Genomic DNA, 21,654 nt, shown 5'->3' on the forward strand with positions numbered 1-21,654 from the left:
TGGTGGCGCTTTGTTGATGTTATGTGAGTAGAAATATGGCGGCCTCCATCATGTCCATAGCGCGGGAAAATAACTGACTTTGGAATTGTTGCCACTGCCAATCTGACTGAAGACGACATATTTATTTTCAGCAATGAATATTTTAACTTGGAATATAAATGGAATCCGAGCATCAAAAGTCGCCATCAAAGAGCTGCTGGATTCATTGGATTCGGACATTATCTGCTTGCAGGAAACTAAAGTCACAAGTAAGTAGGTACTAGGTGGGGGGACTGTCAAATTCGGGACCCCTGTTGTTAGTTGGCATGGTTAGGGCCTACTAAAAGTACTAACTTACTTTTAAATAATGGTCGGTCCTGAAAAGATTATTACTCAGGCAAGGTCTCTTGATTATCAATGATAATCAAGAGACATTGCCTGAATATCATGACCCTATGGGTACGGGTAGGACATTTGGAAGAGTAAACCGGGAGAAAAAGTGTACAAACATAGGTACCTAGGCCTATGTCTGTCAACTTAAAGGTTAAATGCACGGTCAACTTGAATGACACACACTCATGCATCATGGCAGACTGTTGAGCTTTCTGTTTTCTTCAGTAGGCCTACTGTTACTAAAGTTAAGTTAGGGACATGCATAAATGAGTGAGGCGTCTGTTCATTTGGGATCTCATTTTCTTAATACTAATAAAGAATTGTGGTTAAAATTTGTCTTTATCCGCACACTGTTCCTGTGCCTAACGTGCCTAATGCCATGGTACAGTCATCACAGTCACCACTGGAGCAAAGAATGGTTGTATGTCTTAGTCAGTTCTTTAACCCTAACCATGCTGAACCCAAAAAGGTTATGCAGGATTTCAATGGTCCCTAGGGGTTTAGGGTTAAGGGTCGAAGATTTTATGATAAATAGTCTGCCATTTGCTAACTGATTCACCAAGTAGGCTTACAGGAGGTTATTGGTGAGTAAAAATGTCTGATTTTTCAAAAAATACTTGGGCTTATGGTCTGAAACTGGCGTTCATTACCATTAGAACCCTGTTCCTATTATAAGAAAACAAAATCTAGGCCTACATGTACCTTTCTGAAACAACTTACCTTCATGTAGATAAGTTGGCGGTGATGTCCTTGTGCATGTCAGAGAGAAAAGAGGGAAGGGCTTTGGTTTTGAGGGATATTAAGAGGTAAAACGGCCGTATAAGTGATGCGATGAAGAGCTGTGAATGAAGATGAATCAGCACATGTATGTAGTCTGATTCCTTGACCTGAAACCATAAAAAGTTTCTTTTATGAAATTCAGTATATCCACAATGGCTGGGTCGGGTAACATGACGTGAAACAAAATAGCGTGATGCGGCCGTGTTTTGCCAAACTCAGGTAAAAGCTTGTGGTTTTCTTGCTTAAATATTGTCAAAATTTACCTAAACCAGAGCTACTAGGATTAAGGAATGAATCCTCAAGGTCTGAATGTAAGTTAGTTTGAAAAAGTGGACTTCGTTTTCCTAATCATAGGAACAGGGTGCTAATGGTAATGAACACCCTGAAACTTCTGTAGGCATACTTAACTGTTTTCAAGAGCTGTTGGTCCAGTAACTCACGGTTGCTGTCACTGGAAAAAGTGGACTTTGCATTACCGGACCATTTACTGCAAAAGCTAGATTCAAAACATACATAGGGTTACGACCCCATGTACATTGTAAACAACTGTGGCTACATGTCAGTCAGATTAGTGATTCTTCAAGCAATGTTAATGACTAAAAGATTTTGTAAGTTCAAACGTAGGCCTAAGTTTTGTGTTAAAAATAGTAGAGAAGCAAAGAGATTTCTGCAAAGTGCTTAAGCAAAATTAAACATTCCCTAACTTTCCCTGCATTGTTTGTTCTCCCTTAAGTTTTAATAAACTTTCATTTTTCTGCAGAGTATAAACTAGTCAAAGGTTTAATACTGGTATTTTATCAATAAATGCTCGGAATAGATACGTAAAAGTGGGAGGAATGTTAGTTTCAAATGAAAAATCTTGCAATAGAGTTGCATGCTGTACCACCTGTAGCAAACTGGGAAGTCAAGGTGTGGGAATAGTTGCCTAATAGTTGCCTATTAGCCATCTGAAAGCAATATCATGACCTAAAAAGTCAAATTTAGGAGAGAAAATATTGAAGGTATTCACATAGAAATAGTGTCAATCAGCATATGGATGCCATCCATACACGTAAATGTACATGTACTTTCATATATGGAACACTTTCTGAGGTTGGGTTTTGGATATAAACAAACATGAGAGGTGCAGGAGCAACAGGAGCTAAGAAGTATATTAGATTATATTCTTGCCATGCAACAAGATGATTACCATTTCAGCCATACATTCATGGGTGCATGTAGCGAATTCATGAAATTATACGTACTGTAGTTAATATCGAAAACGTTGACAAAGGGTTGTTGGTTAAAATCACTGTTGTCAAGTACTTACATATACTGTACATGATTTCTGTACAGGGGACCTCTTGGATGATGCTATTGTCAACGTCGATGGTTATAGTTCATACTTCAGCTTTTCAAGAAAACGAACAGGATATTCAGGTACAACAGTTTACAAGGGAATGTAGAATTTTAATCAATTAACATCAGATTTTCTTACCCGAAAAGCTGCTGGGGGCTGGTTTTCTTACCCCCAAATTCTTCAACCTTGCAAATGTGCTTTGACCCAACTAAGCACGACGAGTTCATACGTCAACCGCGGAAATGAAAAAATTCTTGAACAAGTGTAACCGTCCTCTGTGGAACAAATAAGGAAAATTAAGTGTTCCGCTTGACACCAGAACGTGTTTACATGTCATCCGGCGCCAAGTGGTTAACAGTGGTACTAAGGACAGCTTTTTTAGTAGAGGCCCAAATGGGTTGATAAGTGATAAACTCAGTGCAGCTAAACTGGAGTAATTGTTGCGTCTAAGTCACCTGAAAAGTATTAAGGCGATAAAGACAAGTTGGGTGAGGAGGTTCAGTTTGTTATAAATACTCATGACAGACTGAGGAGACTAAACATCATATACGTGTATATGTGCATTGTAAGCTGTGGTAGACTGCCCTGAGGGTTTAACTATTAAAGCCTTTTCACACGAGACAAATCTCGGGATTGATGTAGGGTTGAAAAGTTTTAACCCTGCACCCAAGCCTGTGTCAACTGCGAGATTGACTTCAACGTGGGTTGAACTCAACCCTGCTCCGGACCATGGTTGAGATTTTCCAACCCGGGTTGAAAAATTGTTCGTGCCCAACTCCGGGTTGATAAGCTCTGTTTGCATGCAACAATTGTGAATCAATGCCAGGTTGAATGTGGGGTTGAAAAATCAGATTTTCAACCCAAGGGCAATCATCAGTTGGCCCAGATTTAAATTCAACCTTGGTTGAGAGACTGTAGTGTGGAAAGGCCTTTAGGTTCAAAACCCTTACTGTGTGTTTTCAGTAAGAACACCATAGCAACTGTTTCCTCAGATACATCAGATGGTGCTTGAATGTGAGAACAGTTGAGGAAAAGATAGTGCTGGGTTCTAAGTAGAAAGGCTGTCCCCTTCATTCAGAATAAAAAGCTTGGATGCAACCAAGGTTTTAGCCAGAGGAGCGTCTTATGACACCTTTTAGGCTTTCCTGACATCCCGGTCTAGTATGCAAATTGTGAATGCAAAGCCTAATGCTTAGCCCCTTCTTTCAACTTGGCGCGAATTTGATCTTTCAGTTTCAAATGCTAACTTAAAATGGGCAGGGACTGTTTTAGCCTCGAAAATCATTTTCATTTGTGTGCTAGAAAACATCCTGAATCTGCTAAGCTCCAATGCTGTGGTAACCAATAACTAAGCACTGCAGCAAAGTTTGAAAATCAAGCAGTATTCAAGCCCCTTGCAAATTGCATGTAATAAATATGGCTGAGCTGCGCATTTCTGAATTCACCAAAATAAAGGTTCTGGATTTGGGCATTTTTCTTGGATCTACATGTACATGTAGTGCATGTATTTTATGTTCCCTCAAAACTAAGGCCTTTTACCTCTTCATGTTTTCAATGATTTAGGTGTAGCCACCTATTGTCGGAACTCAGTCACCCCTTCAAGGGCAGAGGAGGGTCTTACAGGGAGGCTTGCCAAGGGAAGTGATGATATTGGTTGCTATGGCAACCAGACATCCTTCACAAATGAAGAACTCCAGTCGCTGGATAGTGAAGGACGAGCAATTGTGACACAGCACACAATCAAGTGAGTTACTAGTAATGTGACATCTTCTTGAACTGTTTCATGTAACACTAATGCACTAATCCGATGTAATTGTGTAAGTTGTGCAGCAACTTGCTGCACATTCCATGAATGTTATGCATTGCGTAAGTCTGTGACATATGCAGCAAATGATGGTGTAATCTACGCAGTCAATTTAGGTACTGATAGCATAAGTTGCACTGAACAAATCAGAAATTAACGATTGTATGAAATAATAATGTTTGGTTAAGACAGAAAATGTAATGACTGTTTAAAGTGTAGCACAGTAGCAACAATGATTTTTTCATCAAAGTGTAAAAATTATTTTACATCCTTATAACCGGTATAGGTAAAATGCATTAAAAGTTAATTTCTTTGAACACTTGAAATCGTTCATGATTTCTGGGACAACTACATGTAAGGGCATTTTTACTGTGATGTCATGTCATAGTTCAGTGCGGAGCTGTTTCTATCAAAATGGTGAACCCAGAATTTACTCACTGAATGAAAACCTTTCTGAGAAAGGGTTGCATGCTTGTTTATTGCTATGCACTTACAAAACAATGAACCACCAATGAAGAGAAAAGTAAGGTTAGCAAAGTCTATTTTATAATTGCAGCATTTTTTGTGCTCACACCATTGTAACATTTAGGTGTTCTTTCCAGGATGACAGTACAGCTTTGTTCATGAATAAAATGAATGAATGAAAAAAAAACGTGGCAGCAACATGGTACATAGTGAAACAAAACTTGGAACTGAGGTTACTGATACACAAAGGTATATTTCAGGGGTTTGTATTTTTTAAAGTACATGTACAATGCAGGGACCTTAAAGACTGCTTTACTATTGCAATGGAAGAGCTGCTATAAAATCTGCGATTGTCCTCATCAATGTGATAAAATTTGTGAAGCTAAGTTACATTAGGTATCTATATCACAGATCTCTGCTGTAAGGCTTAAACATGGTTCATACCTTATTATACAAGGTTTGGAGAAATTGGCCACATACATTTTGTACATGTATGCCTTTTCGTTGTAAGAGCACAGGCAGACTTGTGTTTAAATTCATTTTTTTACATTTCAATTTTGGCATACGTGCTCAGTCCTCCAGTCTTCAAACTCACAATGTTTGAGTTCCTTTCAGATAAACAATACATTTTAGTTCATGTAGGTACATGTACAGTACATGTGTGAGAATACACCCAGGAAACATCTGTGATACATCATACTGATGGGTCTTACATGTACCAGCACACAGGTGCATTGCAATTTCCTTACTGAGTTGCAGGAAATGACAGCAGAAATGATTTGTTTTTCCAAGGACACCCTCTTTTTTTCTGGAAATATCTGTATATGTACATTCGTGTGGTAAAGGCAGCTTGTTTTTTGCATGTCTGCATGTTATGAACAGAGGTACCATCATTTGGGAAGGGAGCCCTCATTGCCTGAAATCATTTCAAAAGAGTTGAATGAACGGGAATGAGTCTCTGAAAAGCATTTGTCTTCCCCGGTGGCAAGTTGGTAACTGCTGAATTTGATAACCTAGACATTGCCTGTCTCCCCTGTGGTTTTGAATGTTCCTGGAGTGGAGGAAATCACGTCTCTAATAAGTTAGCCAGAGCTGAACCAGGTAACTCGTGGACCTCAAACCTTGTCAACATGAAAGGGTGTCACAATTGCTTGTAAACCAGTTCATATGGTTGATCTCATAAGCAGTTATGAAGCCCCTCAGCCCTGTTTTTATGTATTCTACATAACTGGTTAGTGGTGCATGTACATAACATTTACTAGATTTTTTTTTATTTGAAAAACCCCTCGATGTTCAAGGAGAGGAAAAGGATGAACTATGAGAGGCTGCTTGCTTCCTAGAACTTTACAGTAAAATGTAAGTTAGACACATATAGATCATTAATGGAAAACAGTAAGTGAAAGGAAGACTTAAAGAAACTGGTTAAGCATAGCAAGACATTTGACTTGTTCACTTGGGACTCTCAGAGCACTTGAAGTTTGGTACATGCAAAGGGGATGTAGGACTCTGTCAAGTACAGCAATACAAAGGGAGAGAGGGGCCACGGGCCTACATGTTCCCTTGTATTCCTGTATTTTAATAAACGTGGTCTGCCCTTGAAAACATGCACTCATGATCAGTTTGAAGAAAGAACTACCGGTAGCAAACTTCTGGTCAAGTTTGGCCCTAGAGGGCCATCGTACTGGTCACTGCATTCCCATTGGTATTTCGAACCATAGTTTTTCTCAACTCCCTCTCCTTTGGAACTTGTGGCTTAGCACCGCGTGAGCCAACACACATGGGGCAATAGGAAAATTACACACATGAGGCAATAGTAAAATTATTGCCCTTAATTACATGTACATGTACTGTGTGTTGAGCAAAGCTACAGTAGTCCATACATGCACACACATGTGTCATTCCTTGCCAATTGTGTCCCAATCCATATTTGCCTGGAAAAAATTACCCCAAATTCCCCTGACATTTCAAATGAAGGAAACTAAAGTTTCAGCTCAATATCTTTGTCAGCTTCTTTGTGGTAGACTCTGAATTTTTTTTCACGTAAAGACTTTGTGCAAATATTCTTGGTGCTACAACTCCATATGATACATTACTTCAGTGTGATTGATGATCTGGATTTACACATGGACACTGTGTTAATGCTTGCATTGGTATAAGGTTATTTATAAGCATAAATATGTGAGTTCATACCAAACTCCACATAGGGTTTACTTTGCTCAAAAGATAAATCCAGTCATGTGATTATGAAAATACTGTGCCATTGTAAAAAAAAATATATCCTGCCAGTGATGGTGTCAATGCACTGAACAATGCATGTGAGGTACATGTACAGTACATGTACATGTATATGCTTCCATTTTCTTGCGTCTAGAGTGATGACATGTCTGGTCCAGCTCCAGTCATCCAGGGGTTTTTCCCAAATCCCACAACTCTTGTGCAACATACATGTAAGCTGGGGCTATTAAGTGGTGATTCATAGAAAGTTGCAATTGTTTCAAAATCTAACCTTCTGTGGGCAGGCAAAACAAGTTCCCGGAAGACCTTTTTAAAATGCAAATCAATTGGAAACACCCCCTTTTGTAATTTTTCTCCCCAGGTACACATACAGAGACTTACAGAAAAGGATGTCCCAATAATATTTCACAGAATTGCCAGCAGGTGATGCTGCCTGCAACTGTTCATTGTATCTAGGCATACTCTACCCAACTACTGTAATTTTAGTTTCAAGGAAACATAGGCACAGCATGCACTGTATATTTAGACAATTTTACCTACTGGTACCTGGTACGTACATGTACATATACATGATGTAATGGGCACGGACCCCTCCCAAAATAATTCTGTGTTGTGTGCTCCCATTTACAAGAAACTACATGTATCATTTTCAAGGGTTCATGTACAGTGAGACACATCTCTAAATTTTGACATTCATTGACTGTATTCCCAATAACATTGATGCATTGTGGATCAGAATTGGATTCCGTAATTGAGCAACTTTCGAGAGTTGGGAGCCAAAGGCAGCTTGCTGTCAACAACATTCATTGTAGCTTTAAAAGAGATCATGCTTACATTTCCCAGCTTATTACTTCCCTCAAGTGCACTTACAGTGTACCTGTTGTGTACCCGTGGTTTTGATGGATTTGTAATAAACCCTTGAGTGAAGATGTCATACATACATGTAGATTAAATTTGCAAAATGAATCTGAGTGGTCGACGGCAACAGACACCCAAACACTGATTGCTTTCCTTTCTGTCACAGGACTTACATGTAGTTGACTTGAGTCAATTTGCCACTACATTCTGTTAAATTATTTACCACCATATGTTTTGAGTGTTTTTTTTTTTTTGCATGCCAATCTTTTACACATATGATTTTGTAGAGTAACGTCTTGCCAACGTTTTGGCTACAGAGGTCAATTTGTCCCAGCTAGGGTGCCATCTAAATTTCTCTTTCAGTTAACTATGCTCATTTGTTGATGGTTGTTATAACTAAACATTTTTGTCGGATGTTGCTCAAACATTTTATTAATAACCTAAGTACACATACACTCATAACTGCAAAAATATGGTTTTCATCACAGACCCTTGAGAACACAGAAAACTTGATTCACAATTATTCGTGTTCATACATACATGTATGTACATGCACACTGCAGAGTGTGTGCTATTGCATTATGGTCAACATTGTTATTTGTATAAATGTGTGCCACTTTGCATGGCATGTGTGTCACTGTTTCCCATCGAATTGTTGATTTCCTAAAGATGACTTGTATTCACAATTTTTTTTCTCTCCACAGGGGCAGTGCGAACAAACAGCCTAGACACTGGATTTATTTAAAGGATGAAAGAGACAGAAACAAAAAGTCTTGTCTTTGTTCTTATTCCTCAGGGATACAGAAGGAGGTCTGCATGAACTGGTTGTCATCAATGTGTACTGCCCACGAGCTGATCCCGACAATCAGGAGCGCATGGCCTACAAGTTACATTTCTACAACCTGCTACAGCTGAGGGCAGAAGCCTTGGTGAAGGCCGGCAGGTTAGTCTCCTGGGTACACCTATGTCAAGGGCTAGCATTCTCCCCTCAGCCAAGTTTCTCCTGTTTCAACAAGTGACAGAGTATTCACATATAAAGAGATGTTTGGAGCCCATAACACTTTCTCATTTAATGGCAGAGACAGAAACTGACCAGGACTTCACCTTCTTTGTGACCTGCTGTCGGATGATTTTAATTTTATTGCAACAAAATATAAAAAGCAATTTCTTGGCAGTCCAGTCCCTTGGATTCTTCTGTTTATCTTTCTTTTAAGCAGTTCTGAGTCCTCTTTGGTTCTTGTTTCAACATGGCACCTTTGCTGGTCCCAGCTGCCTTGAGTGTACACAAAGGCCTAGTGTCCATGCCTACATGTGCGCGAGTGTTGCATTGACCAATCAGGCTGAAGCAGAGGAAGTGCTAGTGGTATAGTCAGCAACCAATCATATTTTAGAAGCTGCCAGGGCAATGCCCTTTCCTGACACATACATCGGAATGTTGGCAGGTCTCAGGTGTCAAAAATGATAGGGTTTTATCCAGAAAAAGGTACTTGCAATTTCCGAAATTTCCTCTGGTACCCTGAATTCTTAATAGAGTGGAGCAATCCCAGCATACATGTTCATGCACTAATATTGTACACATGCTTTCCTAATGGATACCACTACAAGCATCATGTTCCTACATGTATGGGATGGTTCAAACTCACACTTGAGAGACTCAACCCTACACATAGTAGTAATGTAACTGATGGCAACATGCACGTGTACATACATTATTCCAGACTGGTTTAACTGCCGGTACCAAACTTAGATACCATTGCAAGTGTTCCAAATTCAAAAGGGATCTTTCAGGACATGTTTACAGTGAAGGGCCCACAGCCTCATCTAGGCCTCTACATGAGGGCCCACAGCCTCATCTAGGCCTCTACATGAGGGCTCACAGCCTCATCTAGGCCTCTACATGAGGGCCCACAGCCTCATCTAGGCCTCTACATGAGGGCCCACAGCCTCATCTAGGCCTCTACATGAGGGCTCACAGCCTCATCTAGGCCTCTACATGAGGGCCCACAGCCTCATCTAGGCCTCTACATGAGGGCCCACAGCCTCATCTAGGCCTCTACATGAGGGCCCACAGCCTCATCTAGGCCTCTACATGAGGGCCCACAGCCTCATCTAGGCCTCTACATGAGGGCCCACAGCCTCATCTAGGCCTCTACATGAGGGCCCACAGCCTCATCTAGGCCTCTACATGAGGGCCCACAGCCTCATCTAGGCCTCTACATGTCAGTTCAAGACAAAAAATCACCCGATCAGATTGTTCACTTTTTAGGCACTTTCAAAGAAAAATTGCCAAAACACACTGTTGGAGGATATACATTTTAATGTTCGTATCAAATAAAATGCACGTTTTTGATGGCTTCCCTTTTAAATGTACCCATTCAGTAAAGCAAGATGCCCAACCCCAAGGGGCGTTGCATAATATCCACGTCTGTACATTATTGCTTCATATTTGCCTCGGACACCTTTTCATAAAACAAATGGGACATGACCACATAAAGAATCTTAGAACCCAATCCTGACAATAAAGTTCTCAAATTAACTTTTCCTTGTACAGCAAGTTTCATGGTTGTCAAACCCATAAAAGTACGCTACTCATATATTTGCTGCATCCTGACCTAGACACCGGGATCTTGAGAGAGCAAGTTCATGGTTGCAAGGGAAGACCATTGATTTATGTCAATCCTACGAATTCTGAGAAACCATACCACTGTGACAGCTGCAAACTTAGACATCAAAATCTAACACGCAGGCGGTTTTTGCATCATGGCCACCAGAAACCTGTCTCTCTCGTGTTGTTATAACGTTCGTAAGCAGTATTTTTCCTTGAGAATCTCCTCACCAATGCCTCCCCCCCAACTCTCAAAACCGAATGTGTAGTTCGCCAGCGACAGCTTGTTTTTTTCTAAACTGATTTGGGAGCTGAAATCCCATGTAAAGCAATAGGGGATTGAGTGTATGCATTCCTAAATGCATCTACATTTACATGTACATTTACATATAGCACAAAACATCAGTCTACTGTATTCAAATGGCTGCATGTTTAGCAAGTAGAAAGTCAGAATGTTTTTAATTAGAAATTCAAATAATAGGGCTTCTCAAACCAAACCTAGACGGTTACATCCTAACCCAGCAGACTTCCTGTAATAAATAACACAAGATGAGATAAGAACAATGTTTCCTGGAAACATCTCAAATTTATTATTAATCTGACTGGTGGTTGCCTTTCTGTGAAATGTAATCATAAGGATTCATGGTTTGCATTTATTGGGTCAATTTAAAAGGTACCTCAAATGTTACTCAGAATTCCTTTAAGAATACACGTATGAAACATGGCCCCCCATTTTAATCCAGTGTTTCCACCATGGGACTTGACCAAAATGTTTACCCACATCAGGAGCATTACTGAAATTTGTAAGACAAAGTGTGACCAAATCTCTGAGGTACAATAGACATGTATTCCAAACTTTAAAAGCCTCAAATCCAGGGGAGGGGGATTTTATTGATCTTGAAAAATTTACAGTATGCAGTGAACAGTTTTCAGACCATTAGATTCATCTCATCATAGATGCATAGATACTTTTATCATGATGCTGTCATGTTTATCTTATTCCCTGTAGACCTGTTGGCAATAGTAATTCAACTTCACATATTGATAAAAAGAAACAGGCTGTTTTTCCTTTCAGTCTCAGGCTGCGTCCGAATCTCTTGTCTAGAGCTAGGTCTAGGTCTTCGCTCCAATGGAAATGTGTGGAGACCCGCAGTCAATAGACCTAGCCATAGCTCTGGAAGCCCGTTTTGGACACGGCCCCAGTTTGGTTAAATTGCTTTGAATTGTAGTAAAGCAAGATGGCTACCCCATGACAGAGGTCTATAGAAGCACCTGTGTGTTATGAGTTTGGTAGCAAGTATAAAATTGTCAACTAAATTGTTAAACACCTACCAGTATAAAAATTGTTTTCACATTTTAGAGATTAAACATTGACTGATCACCAGTGATTTATTGGCTGTGTATGACTTTTTAACATTCCAGGCACGTTGTTGTGGTCGGTGACATCAACGCCTCGCACCGGCGAATTGACAACTGTGATCCAGGCCCAGTGAGTAACATCTGTTCAAAAACTCCCCCGTGGCCTACAAAAGGTTGGCAACCCGCCACTTCCCCTCCATGGAAGGTCCCCACTGAACAGTTTCTTTTTCTGCATCGAAGTAAACCCTTTTGGTTGGAATTTAAAAATTGCAGCCACTTGTAATTCAGTCGCTGGATGTTGGCACCAGGGGTATGCCGGAAGGAACGTTAAAGGGGAAGGGCACTGCTGGGAAGATTTCTTGTAAAACATGCAGGAACACATAAAACAAACATATATATAACCAGAAAACTTATCTGCACAATTTCAAAATGCTCAGAAATATGTTAAAAATTATAGTTTTCACGACCCTATTTCACTCTCGTCAGAGAGCAAAAGCTAAACGACAGCCGTCGGGTACAGAAAGTTGTCTGAAGAAATGCCTAAGAATCGTGATGTCATAGGATGGAGTCCTTTATCTAGTGACTGTTTACTGTTATGCAACGACGCGTCGACATGTACGTAATGTAGTAGCGTTAACATGTGCAATCATGTCAGACTCAGGCGATGATAATTCCAGTGTTGATGCTTTTTCCGATCATGACAGCCATCAGTTGTCATGTTCGTCTTATTAATTTGATGAAGAAAGCCGTATTGAAGGAGTTGATGAGGTACAAGAAATATTGCTTTGTTAGTTCTAACCAGAATACACTCGGGAAGAGATTTTGCAACTCGAGGCTGTTGGCCACGGGCATGACAGCGAACCGCAGGGTCGACAACAAAACACTAACTGGTCATGATTTTATTTTTTCCTGTACCATTATAAAAATTTGTCTTTCTGAAAAGACGTAATTGTCCTACCATTGGTTATTCGATAGCTGTATGGTAGAAGTAGTTTTTGTCCATGGTTATAGGCTAACCTACGTTGTCAAAGTTGGTGTTCCATTCCGACAGTTTTTTTCACCATGCACTGCAAGTCACTTTCTTGGTATCGACACGTACACGTGATGACCATGCAGCATTATTTGCACCAGAAATAAGTCCAAGTGTGCCAGTGCAATATAGTCCCATTTTACATCGTTTACGGGTAGTTCATGTATGGCTGTACTTGTATGTGTCAGTACTAGTACGTGTACATAAACATGCACGTTGTATTTTGGAATTTTGAGTCCTCGTAAAAAGCTGATTGTGTATAACCATAAATCTGACCTACAAACGCTGGTGTGAAAAATCGCTTGGGAATCTACAAAAACTGCTCTCCAGGGAATTGTTTTGATTGCGACAACAGCCACCAACAACACAGTTTATCAGCATTCTTTCGAAATTCAGAATTCACTGTAGAAATTATTACACGTGTACGACGCAATGCAAAACAAAATGAATGCGATGCGTTAAGTTGGTTGTCCAATAGCTCTGCCCCGTGTAAAGAGAAGAGCATAGGGAAATAAGACCAAATGTGGTTGACTTGACATGTACAAGTTACGTACCCGACTACGCGTCAGAGCAGAGAATTTTATTCTTGCACGGACCGATCAGCTGTCTTTCCAGAACTATGCATTCTTGTCTGGAAAGTCGAGTCCATCCAATGACGTCACATTTTTGCCAAGATTTGTCTGCTGCCCTCATCAACCGATTTCAATAAGTTTTTGCAAAGAGCTCAGGCAGAGACTGAAAAAAGCATACAGAAAACGCCAATTTTTGCTGATTTAATTACATAAAAGAGGGTTTAATCCAACTTATTGTATATAAGACATTTGAAAACTATCATATAATGTCAATTTAACCCTACATGGCGCATCCCCTTTAAAAAGGCAAAAGCAGGTTTCAAATTTGTCCCAGGTAATGAAGTGAAATAAACAGATTGTAACTTTCTGATCATAGCCTCAGAATTTCAGGTTGGACAACTTGGCAATGCCATCCCTTATATACATATACACGTATTCCCTTCTGCTGTGATTTCTGGCATATTTTAAATGCTTGATACAGCCACTTCAGTGGTTTTGAAACAAAACAGTATCAATGGGGCCATAGAGGGACATTATATTCACAAGTTTCCTTCATTCTGTGCAATATCCTCGTTTATTTTTCGTAATAATACAGATCAAGAAGAAAATGAATATTACAAAAGTGCTACATATTTCAAAGCAATTTGCATGCTGATAGAAAAATCATGGATGTTGTGTAAGAAGTTTCTGTCAATGAAAAAGTCCATCAATGTGAAAAAAAGCTTGATGTCCCTTTTTGGACACCCTCTATCAAGTACCTGAACACGTACATGTATATGTGTAAACATACATGTACCTGTGCATAAATGTAATGTACACCTATAGCAATTTAGCTGGCTGTTTGAATGTCTGTTGGTTTTTGTCTGTTTGGTGATGGATATCTTCATACAATGGCATGTGTACGTATAGGTAGGCAGAACATACCAAGTAGATTCTATACAACAAATGGGTGGATGTTGCTGACAGTATGGTGTCAGCATCTCATGAACCACAGCAAGGTGTTGTTGTTTTCATCTTTTTTATATATTTTGAATAAAAATGGTCACATCTTTGTAGTAGTACCCAGCATCACTTAGGCTATGTATCATCATGATATGCTCCAACAGTGCCGTTTGCCGATGAGTGTTTTTCACTTGGGTAAGTGATGTCAGCATTGTCAGTTGTGAGAGTGACACAGTCACCAAATAATCTACAACACATGACTCTAACAGTATAAAGCTTTTAGCACTCATCATCCATGTTCTTCTGAAGGGTTATGCGTGCCGTTTGTTTTCATTCCAAAAAAGTTCAGCTTGGCTTTGAATGCTTGTCATGTTGATTCATAGGTAGACGGGGTTTCAGATCATACATGAGGAATTGGAAATGAGGGGGTATTGCTTTCACCGAGCATCCCACTCGGCATCAAGTTAACAAAGCTACATGTCAATTAATGAAAATTTGTTTATCATGTCCTGCTACTTTTATCTTTGGCGTCATTGAAAGAGTGTGCTTGAGTTTTACAGTTTGTACATGACACAGCTTGAAGGCCCATTTTAATACAGTATTGGTTTGACTTGGGCCCAATTGAATAGGATACAAAAGGAGTCAGACTCGGGAAGAAGACCGATTGCCATGAAGGCCCGTCCATCCCCCCCCCCTTCTGTGAGAGCTTTGTCTACCACTTGAGTACCTTTAATCCTGGTCAAATCTCTTGGGCCCCCCCAATCCCCGGGCCCTCTCATTGTTGGGTCTCAATGCGCAGTGTCTGCTCCAGCTGGAGATGACAACATTGACTTGGGAGTTGGGGACCTGAGGAGGGTGTGGCCAATGACACCTGTCCCAACAAGTTTGGTCAGGATTGTTTGAGTTTATACATGGATGTGCCTGCTTATGTGTATGCAGTGAGAGCTTTGGATATCGATACTGATATGATTTGGATGTGATTGGTTCACACCCAAATCGTGACAGAGCAAGTATTTGACAGTGACTATTGGCCTTGCAGCCACTCACAGGATGTAGGGCTGAGTCAATTCAAATAATTCACTATTTGAATATTCGACCTTCAATTCAATTGAATATCCGAATATTCAGTCGCACCGACTGGCAGATTGCTGAGAAACAACACGCACAGTTGTACATTATAATCTTTACAATAGCTTCTCACGTCTACTAGTATCTCCAGCCATGATTTAGCAAGATTTAAGAGACGAATAGTACTTTCTTTCCTGCTGAAATTGTATACTCCTTTTAACTTTTTAATGAATAATGTACCTTTTGAATCATTGTAAGGTTTCTGTCGCTTTTCATTTGAATCTGCTCGGAACAAGCCTCCAAATGCAATTTTTCTCATTTAAAACAAAAGAAAATTTTCCTCCCTTTCCAAGAATTTTGCATTTGAATATTCAAATTCAAAAAATATTTGAATATTTGACAATTGATTGGATTTTCAGTTATTCGGCTCAGCCTGAATAGGATGAGTTTACAGGACACTATCCTGTTACAAGTCTCTCTAATAAGTATACCAGTAAATAAGTCATATGTGAATGAATTTGTTCATTTTGGTATTTAAAAGGCTTCAGCTAAGCTAAAAAATATTATCACAGTTTCCATTATCGGTAAATACTTCTAAACATTCTAAAAATCTCCAATGGAAAGTTACCAGATTGGAAACCTTTTTAATGTGAAATTAACACCATCAGAATGCCATCTACCACATAGAATTCACTTCTTCAGCTCACATAATTGCATACATATTAGTGAAACTTGTTTTACTAATATCCCCCTCTTAATAGAAACATACTGGGGGAAAAACTGAACATACATATAGGAGAAAAGCTTACGGATAAGTCTGAATATCAGTGCCTGGGTTTCAGATGAATAAATCTGGTTTCATGTACATTTACTTTCCTGACAGGCCTTAGGAAATCTTGAACAATTACATTTCTCTCGGTACTTCCAGGAGGATTGAAGATTTGTTTGTCTGTGTGCAGTTAGGAAGCAGTGAAAGAATTTGACCAACTTTCAGCTCATTACATCCATAGATACATGTAGAGTTCTATTCCTTTAACTATCAGGATATTATGCAGACACTGTAACAGGTTTCATCTGTTACGTTTTAAGATTAAACATTGGAACTGAAGAGTCTAGTATTTAGGAAGATTGCCAACATAAGGTTGTGAATAGTACAGTAGTTAGAGCATTAATTCATTCCAGATGTTGCAGGTTCGAATTGCAGTTTCTCAACAAACCTGACCAAGAGTAAACCTGGTCAGTTTTCTTTATGATTTATTTAATGATGCTGGTATGCATTGCATTATACACTGCTAAACTGTACACATACAGTACTTGCATAATTCATATTTATAGTGGAGGGTATTTTCTGCCATTTCATGGGATGGAATGTTCCCTTAGGTTGTCTTCGGTTGAGGTGTGTTTTATTCTACTTCTTTTTTCTTTCCAGTTTTTCAAATCATGTGAAATCATATAAGTAAATACAGTATGCTTTTAAGTGTTCTTGATACAGAGAGAACAAAAGTTATTTTGTGTCTGTTTTTCAATTTATTAAATAAAAAAAAATTGTATTGCAAAAGCTAGTACCCCAGTGTTTGTTTTCATTTAAAGGATTTTGAAGAACATCCTAGTCGGCAGTGGCTCAATTCTTTCCTTCATGACAACACGCCAGGAAAGCTATCCAGTGAGACTGAGACATCGCTGACTTTGACAAATGACAGTGAAAGCAGCTCTAACAAGCAACAGCACAAGCCAAGCGACTCATCCCCTCGCATCTTTGTGGACACCTTCAGGCGTTTCCACCCCACAAGACAGAAAGCCTTCACCTGCTGGTCCACCAGGACTGGCGCCCGTCAAACAAACTACGGCACGCGAATTGATTACATCTTTACCAACGTGGGCCTGTTTCAGAGGATGGTCACCTCATGTGATATCATGCCTGAGGTTGAGGGTTCAGACCACTGTCCAGTCAAGGCCAGTATGTCTTGTGAGCCGGTCCCTTCTACAAAGCTCCCAGAGCTGTGCTCCCGCAACATGCCAGAATTCTTGGGAAAGCAGCAGAAGCTACTGTCTTTCTTTCAGAAGCTGTCACCAAGCAAAGTAGCTCTTGCTCGCAAGGTTGAGATGCAGGAATCCAGACCAAGAGATGATTCCAAACTCGGATTAAAAAGAACTGGAAGTGACCCGGGTAGTCACAGGTCCCAGAAAAAATTTAAAATGGATCCCATCGAACCACGAAGGGGGAGTCTGATGAACTTCTTTCCAAAAAAGAAATCACAAGAAGCTGATTCTGGGAACAAGATGACAGATGCAGATGTTGTTACCAAGCCCGAACTTGTCAAATCTACATCAATGCCTCCAGCAGACTTAAATGCCATGATTGACAACAACACCAATGGGGGATTCCCAGATACATGTATTTCAGAAACTTCCTTGAATCTAAAATCCAAAAGATTTTCCCAGGACTCCCTGACAGATGGATCCAACCGGAGTAAGGCAAAGTCAGCCTCCGTCTGGAAACAGCTTCTCTCAGGTCCCCCACCAGCACCTGCATGCAAAGGGCACAACGAACCCTGTCTCTTGAGAACAGTGAAGAAACCAGGACCTAACCTGGGTAAGAAATTCTATGTTTGTCCCAGACCCGAGGGGCATAAGAACAACCCAGAGGCACGGTGCAATACCTTTATTTGGGTAACCAAAGCCAAGTAAATATCCCTACAGCTCTGGAAATTAATAGGCATGGTTATTCAGCACTGTGTTCAGGTCTATTTACACTGGAGTGCATATTTTGCCAGAAGCTACCCGCAGCCAGTGGCCTGGTGCATAAACAAAAATTGTAAGCGTGCAATTTGAATTTGGTTGTACAGTATGCTATGCCTTTGTAATGATCCAGGGACACGACAGTGTACACGTGAATCATTTGTACATGTAGGGTACATCAGTTTCTGCTGCAATAATACAGTGGATGTGTTAATGGAAAGCTACAGGCTTACTGTACAAAAGTAATCATGATGTGCCATAGTTGTGAAGTATGGGTCAAGATTCTTGTATGGGTTTTAATGTTCAGCTTCATTGTACACTGTACCCTCAAAAGCATGCCCATTGTTATCCACTGGGTTGGTTTTGAATGGAAGTCATTGTATGCATTGCATGATAAAAATCAGTCATTCTGCTTACTGGTACTAACTTCCACAGCAACTTACACACTTGAGCTACTTTGCTCTGTATACATGTACAAGTAGAACCAGTCTATTTTCAAAGTTGTTAGTTGTCTTTCTTTCTTTGCAAGGAAAAAAAAGGTCTTGATAAAGGACAATTCTTTTGAGAAGATAGCTGTCGTTTTTCTAGGGTTTTAAGCATTGTTCTTAGCATGTTACATACATGTAGGTAATTTCGGCAAATAAGAAATGGCATCACAAAAAGACCAGTGCCTGTTACTCCATACAAATAAGGGGAGATAGATATCAGACATTTAATGTCAAAGGGAAATTTTCTGAAAAGGATGTAGTGAGATTGTACAGTCAAGAGCATCTGCATGCTGTCTGTGTATGCAACAACATGTACTCCTCTATCAGTACAAAGGGAAAGACTGGGCCGTAACTGTTGGTGTCACCAAGGCCCGAACCAAGACCTAATAGGTTTGCCCATTTCACTTAAAGCCTGCCGCAGGGTACATGTAGAACCAAGCCTTCTGTTGCATTGTGAGTTGTGTAAATAACTTGCCTAAATGCCCTTCATGCTTTAATCAGACCTTGTTACTTGGTAACGAGATACCCTCTCTTGTCCATGTACATATCTAATAGCACAGCGTTGAATAGTTAGAAATACCTTAATTTTGCCCAGTCGCAAGCTGCATGATACCTGAATACATGTATTTTCTCACTTTTCACTAGCAGGATCGACTAGTCCTTAGCTTAGCAAGTATTTAACCAACAATGTGCCTTCTCTTCACAGCAAACATGTACATGAACTTACTCTGTGAAATTCCTGCAGTATGTAATCTGTACACATAATGCACCATTGCTCACTTCATCATGTTTGAATTATGCTGTGTAATAAATCTTACATGTACCCCCATGGCCCCAGTGACCAATAAACCAATGAGTTACGTGCCATTTGCAAGTATGTGCATTACAAGTCCAGTCCGTGAAAGTTACAGCTGACTTGAATGAAAAAAAGTGCAAGGGTACAGGTTGTATACAGATTAAACATTTGATTTGATTTGATTGATTTATTGCTATTTATATACATACATATACAATAGAAATTGCTTTGGCTCTTGTGCATTAAAATACAATAAGCACTAAAGGTTAAGAAATACATATTTATAACAATAAAATAATTAAGCAATAAAAATAATTTCAATAACACTCAAAACTAACAAGGTGACAAATTACTTGGTTTCATTCAGTCCCCTGACTGCAGTTGGGTAAAAGCTTCCTCTGAACCGTTCTGTATTACACTTAATTACTCTGTAACGTTTCCCTGATCTTAACAACTCAAATAACTCATTAGCTGGGTGAAATTCATCATTGATAATACCACTTGTCCTGTTCTCCACTCTAGATCTGTGAATTTCTAAAACTGGCGTGAGATCTATACAATAATACGTGCAGCTAACTTAACCACTCTCTCCAGTGCCTGCCGGTCAGCCATGGTGGTACTTCCATACCACACAGTGATGGATTGTGTTAACACACTTTCTACCACTGCTCGATAGAACTTGACCAGCAGATCACTGGATAAGTGGAAACTCTTCAGGCATCGGAGGTAGAAGATCCGTTTCTGTGCTTTCTTGATGCCATGCATGACATTAGTATTCCAACTCAGAACATTTGTTAAATAAATACCCCAAAATGTAAAACAATCTACAATTTCTACATCATTTCCATTGATAGCAAGGGGAGCAATTGCAATTGGAGTTGTACATTACATTCTCTTTATTACATTGAGGTTCAAATTATTGTCTGAGCAGCACTGGGTCAAATGATGAATTTGATTGCGATAATTATACTCATCATTACCTATAATAAGTCCAACAACGGTTGGGTCGTCGGCATATTTGACAATTTCACGGTCATCAAATGAATAAACACAATCATAAGTGTACAATGAACATACCAATGGTGATAGCACACACCCTTGGGGAGTGCCGGTATTTGTAACAGTTGAGTTTGAGATTAAAGAATTCACTCTAACAACTTGACTGCGATCAGTAAGAAAATCGTAAATCCAGCTACAAAGTGATGAGTTAATACAGAGGTAATTGAGCTTATTTTATAATTTAGATGGTGATATTGTATTAAATGCAGAACTGAAACCAATAAACAAAAGTCAGGCATGTGTTGATGATCTACCGTCTAAACGTATGAACACATAATGCAGTACGAGTGATACAGCATCATCGATAGATCGGTTGGCACGGTATGCAAATTGTAAAGGATCCTGTGACTTTGAAATTGCAGACTGAAGAAAATCCAAAACAATATGCTCTAGTGATTTCGTGACTTGTGATGTGAGTGCCACTGGCCGATAATTGTTGAAGCTGTTTACAGGAGTTTCTTCGGTACTGGAGCTAGGCCCGTGTACATACTATACTGTACATGGGCCTACGTTCATGTACCTATGCAAGAGTCGTGGATTGGCGAGTCAGTGCATGTAGCAAACCGGGGTGGGGTGCCTTGGACTGCAGGTACCTACGTATAGGTCTTTCAGGAACCCACAAGAAGGAACCAAAACTAAAGGAGAAATTGGGGAGTTGATAAACATGTTTAGGAGTATTCTATTTGCCTGTACCACCCACTCGTCATCATTTTCCATTTCCATGCGAGTTGATGCCCCTTGGAAGTTAAGATGCCTACAGCAGGGGTCGACATTGAGCGGGCGCCCCTGTGCTTTTGCGTTCGACAAACCATGATTAGCGCCTGGTAACTTATTTTCACGACTTCCTTTCGCGTTTCGCTGTTGCAGTGGTGAAAACACGTGCGCAAAGTTTAATCCATTAAAGCAAAGCTGCGCTGGTTCCCGCCGCGCTGCGCCCACGCCAAGAACGCGGTGGAAATGTGCCAAACAACAGTCACCTAACCCTACAGCTGCAGGTCGAAAAAACATCGATATTGCAAGAGGATATATGCAAGTTACTTCAAAGAACTTGGTCTCTTGTCTATGACATGCATTTTCAGTGTTCAGGAGTTTAAATTGAGGCGGTTTTGCTCGTACTTAAAGCGAGCGTGTTTCCACAAAATA

At 40.0% G+C, this 21,654-nt stretch overlaps 1 protein-coding gene across 1 annotated transcript; it reads left to right on the forward strand.

The window, feature by feature from the left end:
• The first annotated feature begins 11 nt into the window (after positions 1–11).
• On the forward strand, positions 12–19,530 carry apex2 (apurinic/apyrimidinic endodeoxyribonuclease 2). The gene is made up of 6 exons (XM_022226893.2): positions 12–248; positions 2,488–2,571; positions 4,055–4,235; positions 8,650–8,796; positions 11,881–11,947; positions 17,020–19,530. The coding sequence occupies exons 1-6, from the start codon at positions 134–136 to the stop codon at positions 18,115–18,117; spliced, it is 1,692 nt and encodes a 563-aa protein (XP_022082585.2). The 5' UTR covers positions 12–133; the 3' UTR covers positions 18,118–19,530.
• The last annotated feature ends 2,124 nt before the right edge of the window (positions 19,531–21,654 follow it).

The sequence above is a fragment of the Acanthaster planci genome, linkage group LG04 (genome assembly GCF_054643075.1).
Source record: "Acanthaster planci isolate LZ-2023a linkage group LG04, COTS_SCS, whole genome shotgun sequence".
Lineage (NCBI taxonomy): Eukaryota > Metazoa > Echinodermata > Asteroidea > Valvatida > Acanthasteridae > Acanthaster > Acanthaster planci.

Excerpts from the sequence above, each read along its gene's own strand:
- apex2 (XM_022226893.2), top strand. The coding sequence starts at position 134 with ATGAATATTTTAACTTGGAATATAAATGGAATCCGAGCATCAAAAGTC. Across the intron at positions 4,236-8,649 it reads GTGACACAGCACACAATCAA|GGATACAGAAGGAGGTCTGC; the intron begins GTGAGTTACTAG and ends CTTATTCCTCAG. Across the intron at positions 8,797-11,880 it reads GCCTTGGTGAAGGCCGGCAG|GCACGTTGTTGTGGTCGGTG; the intron begins GTTAGTCTCCTG and ends TTAACATTCCAG.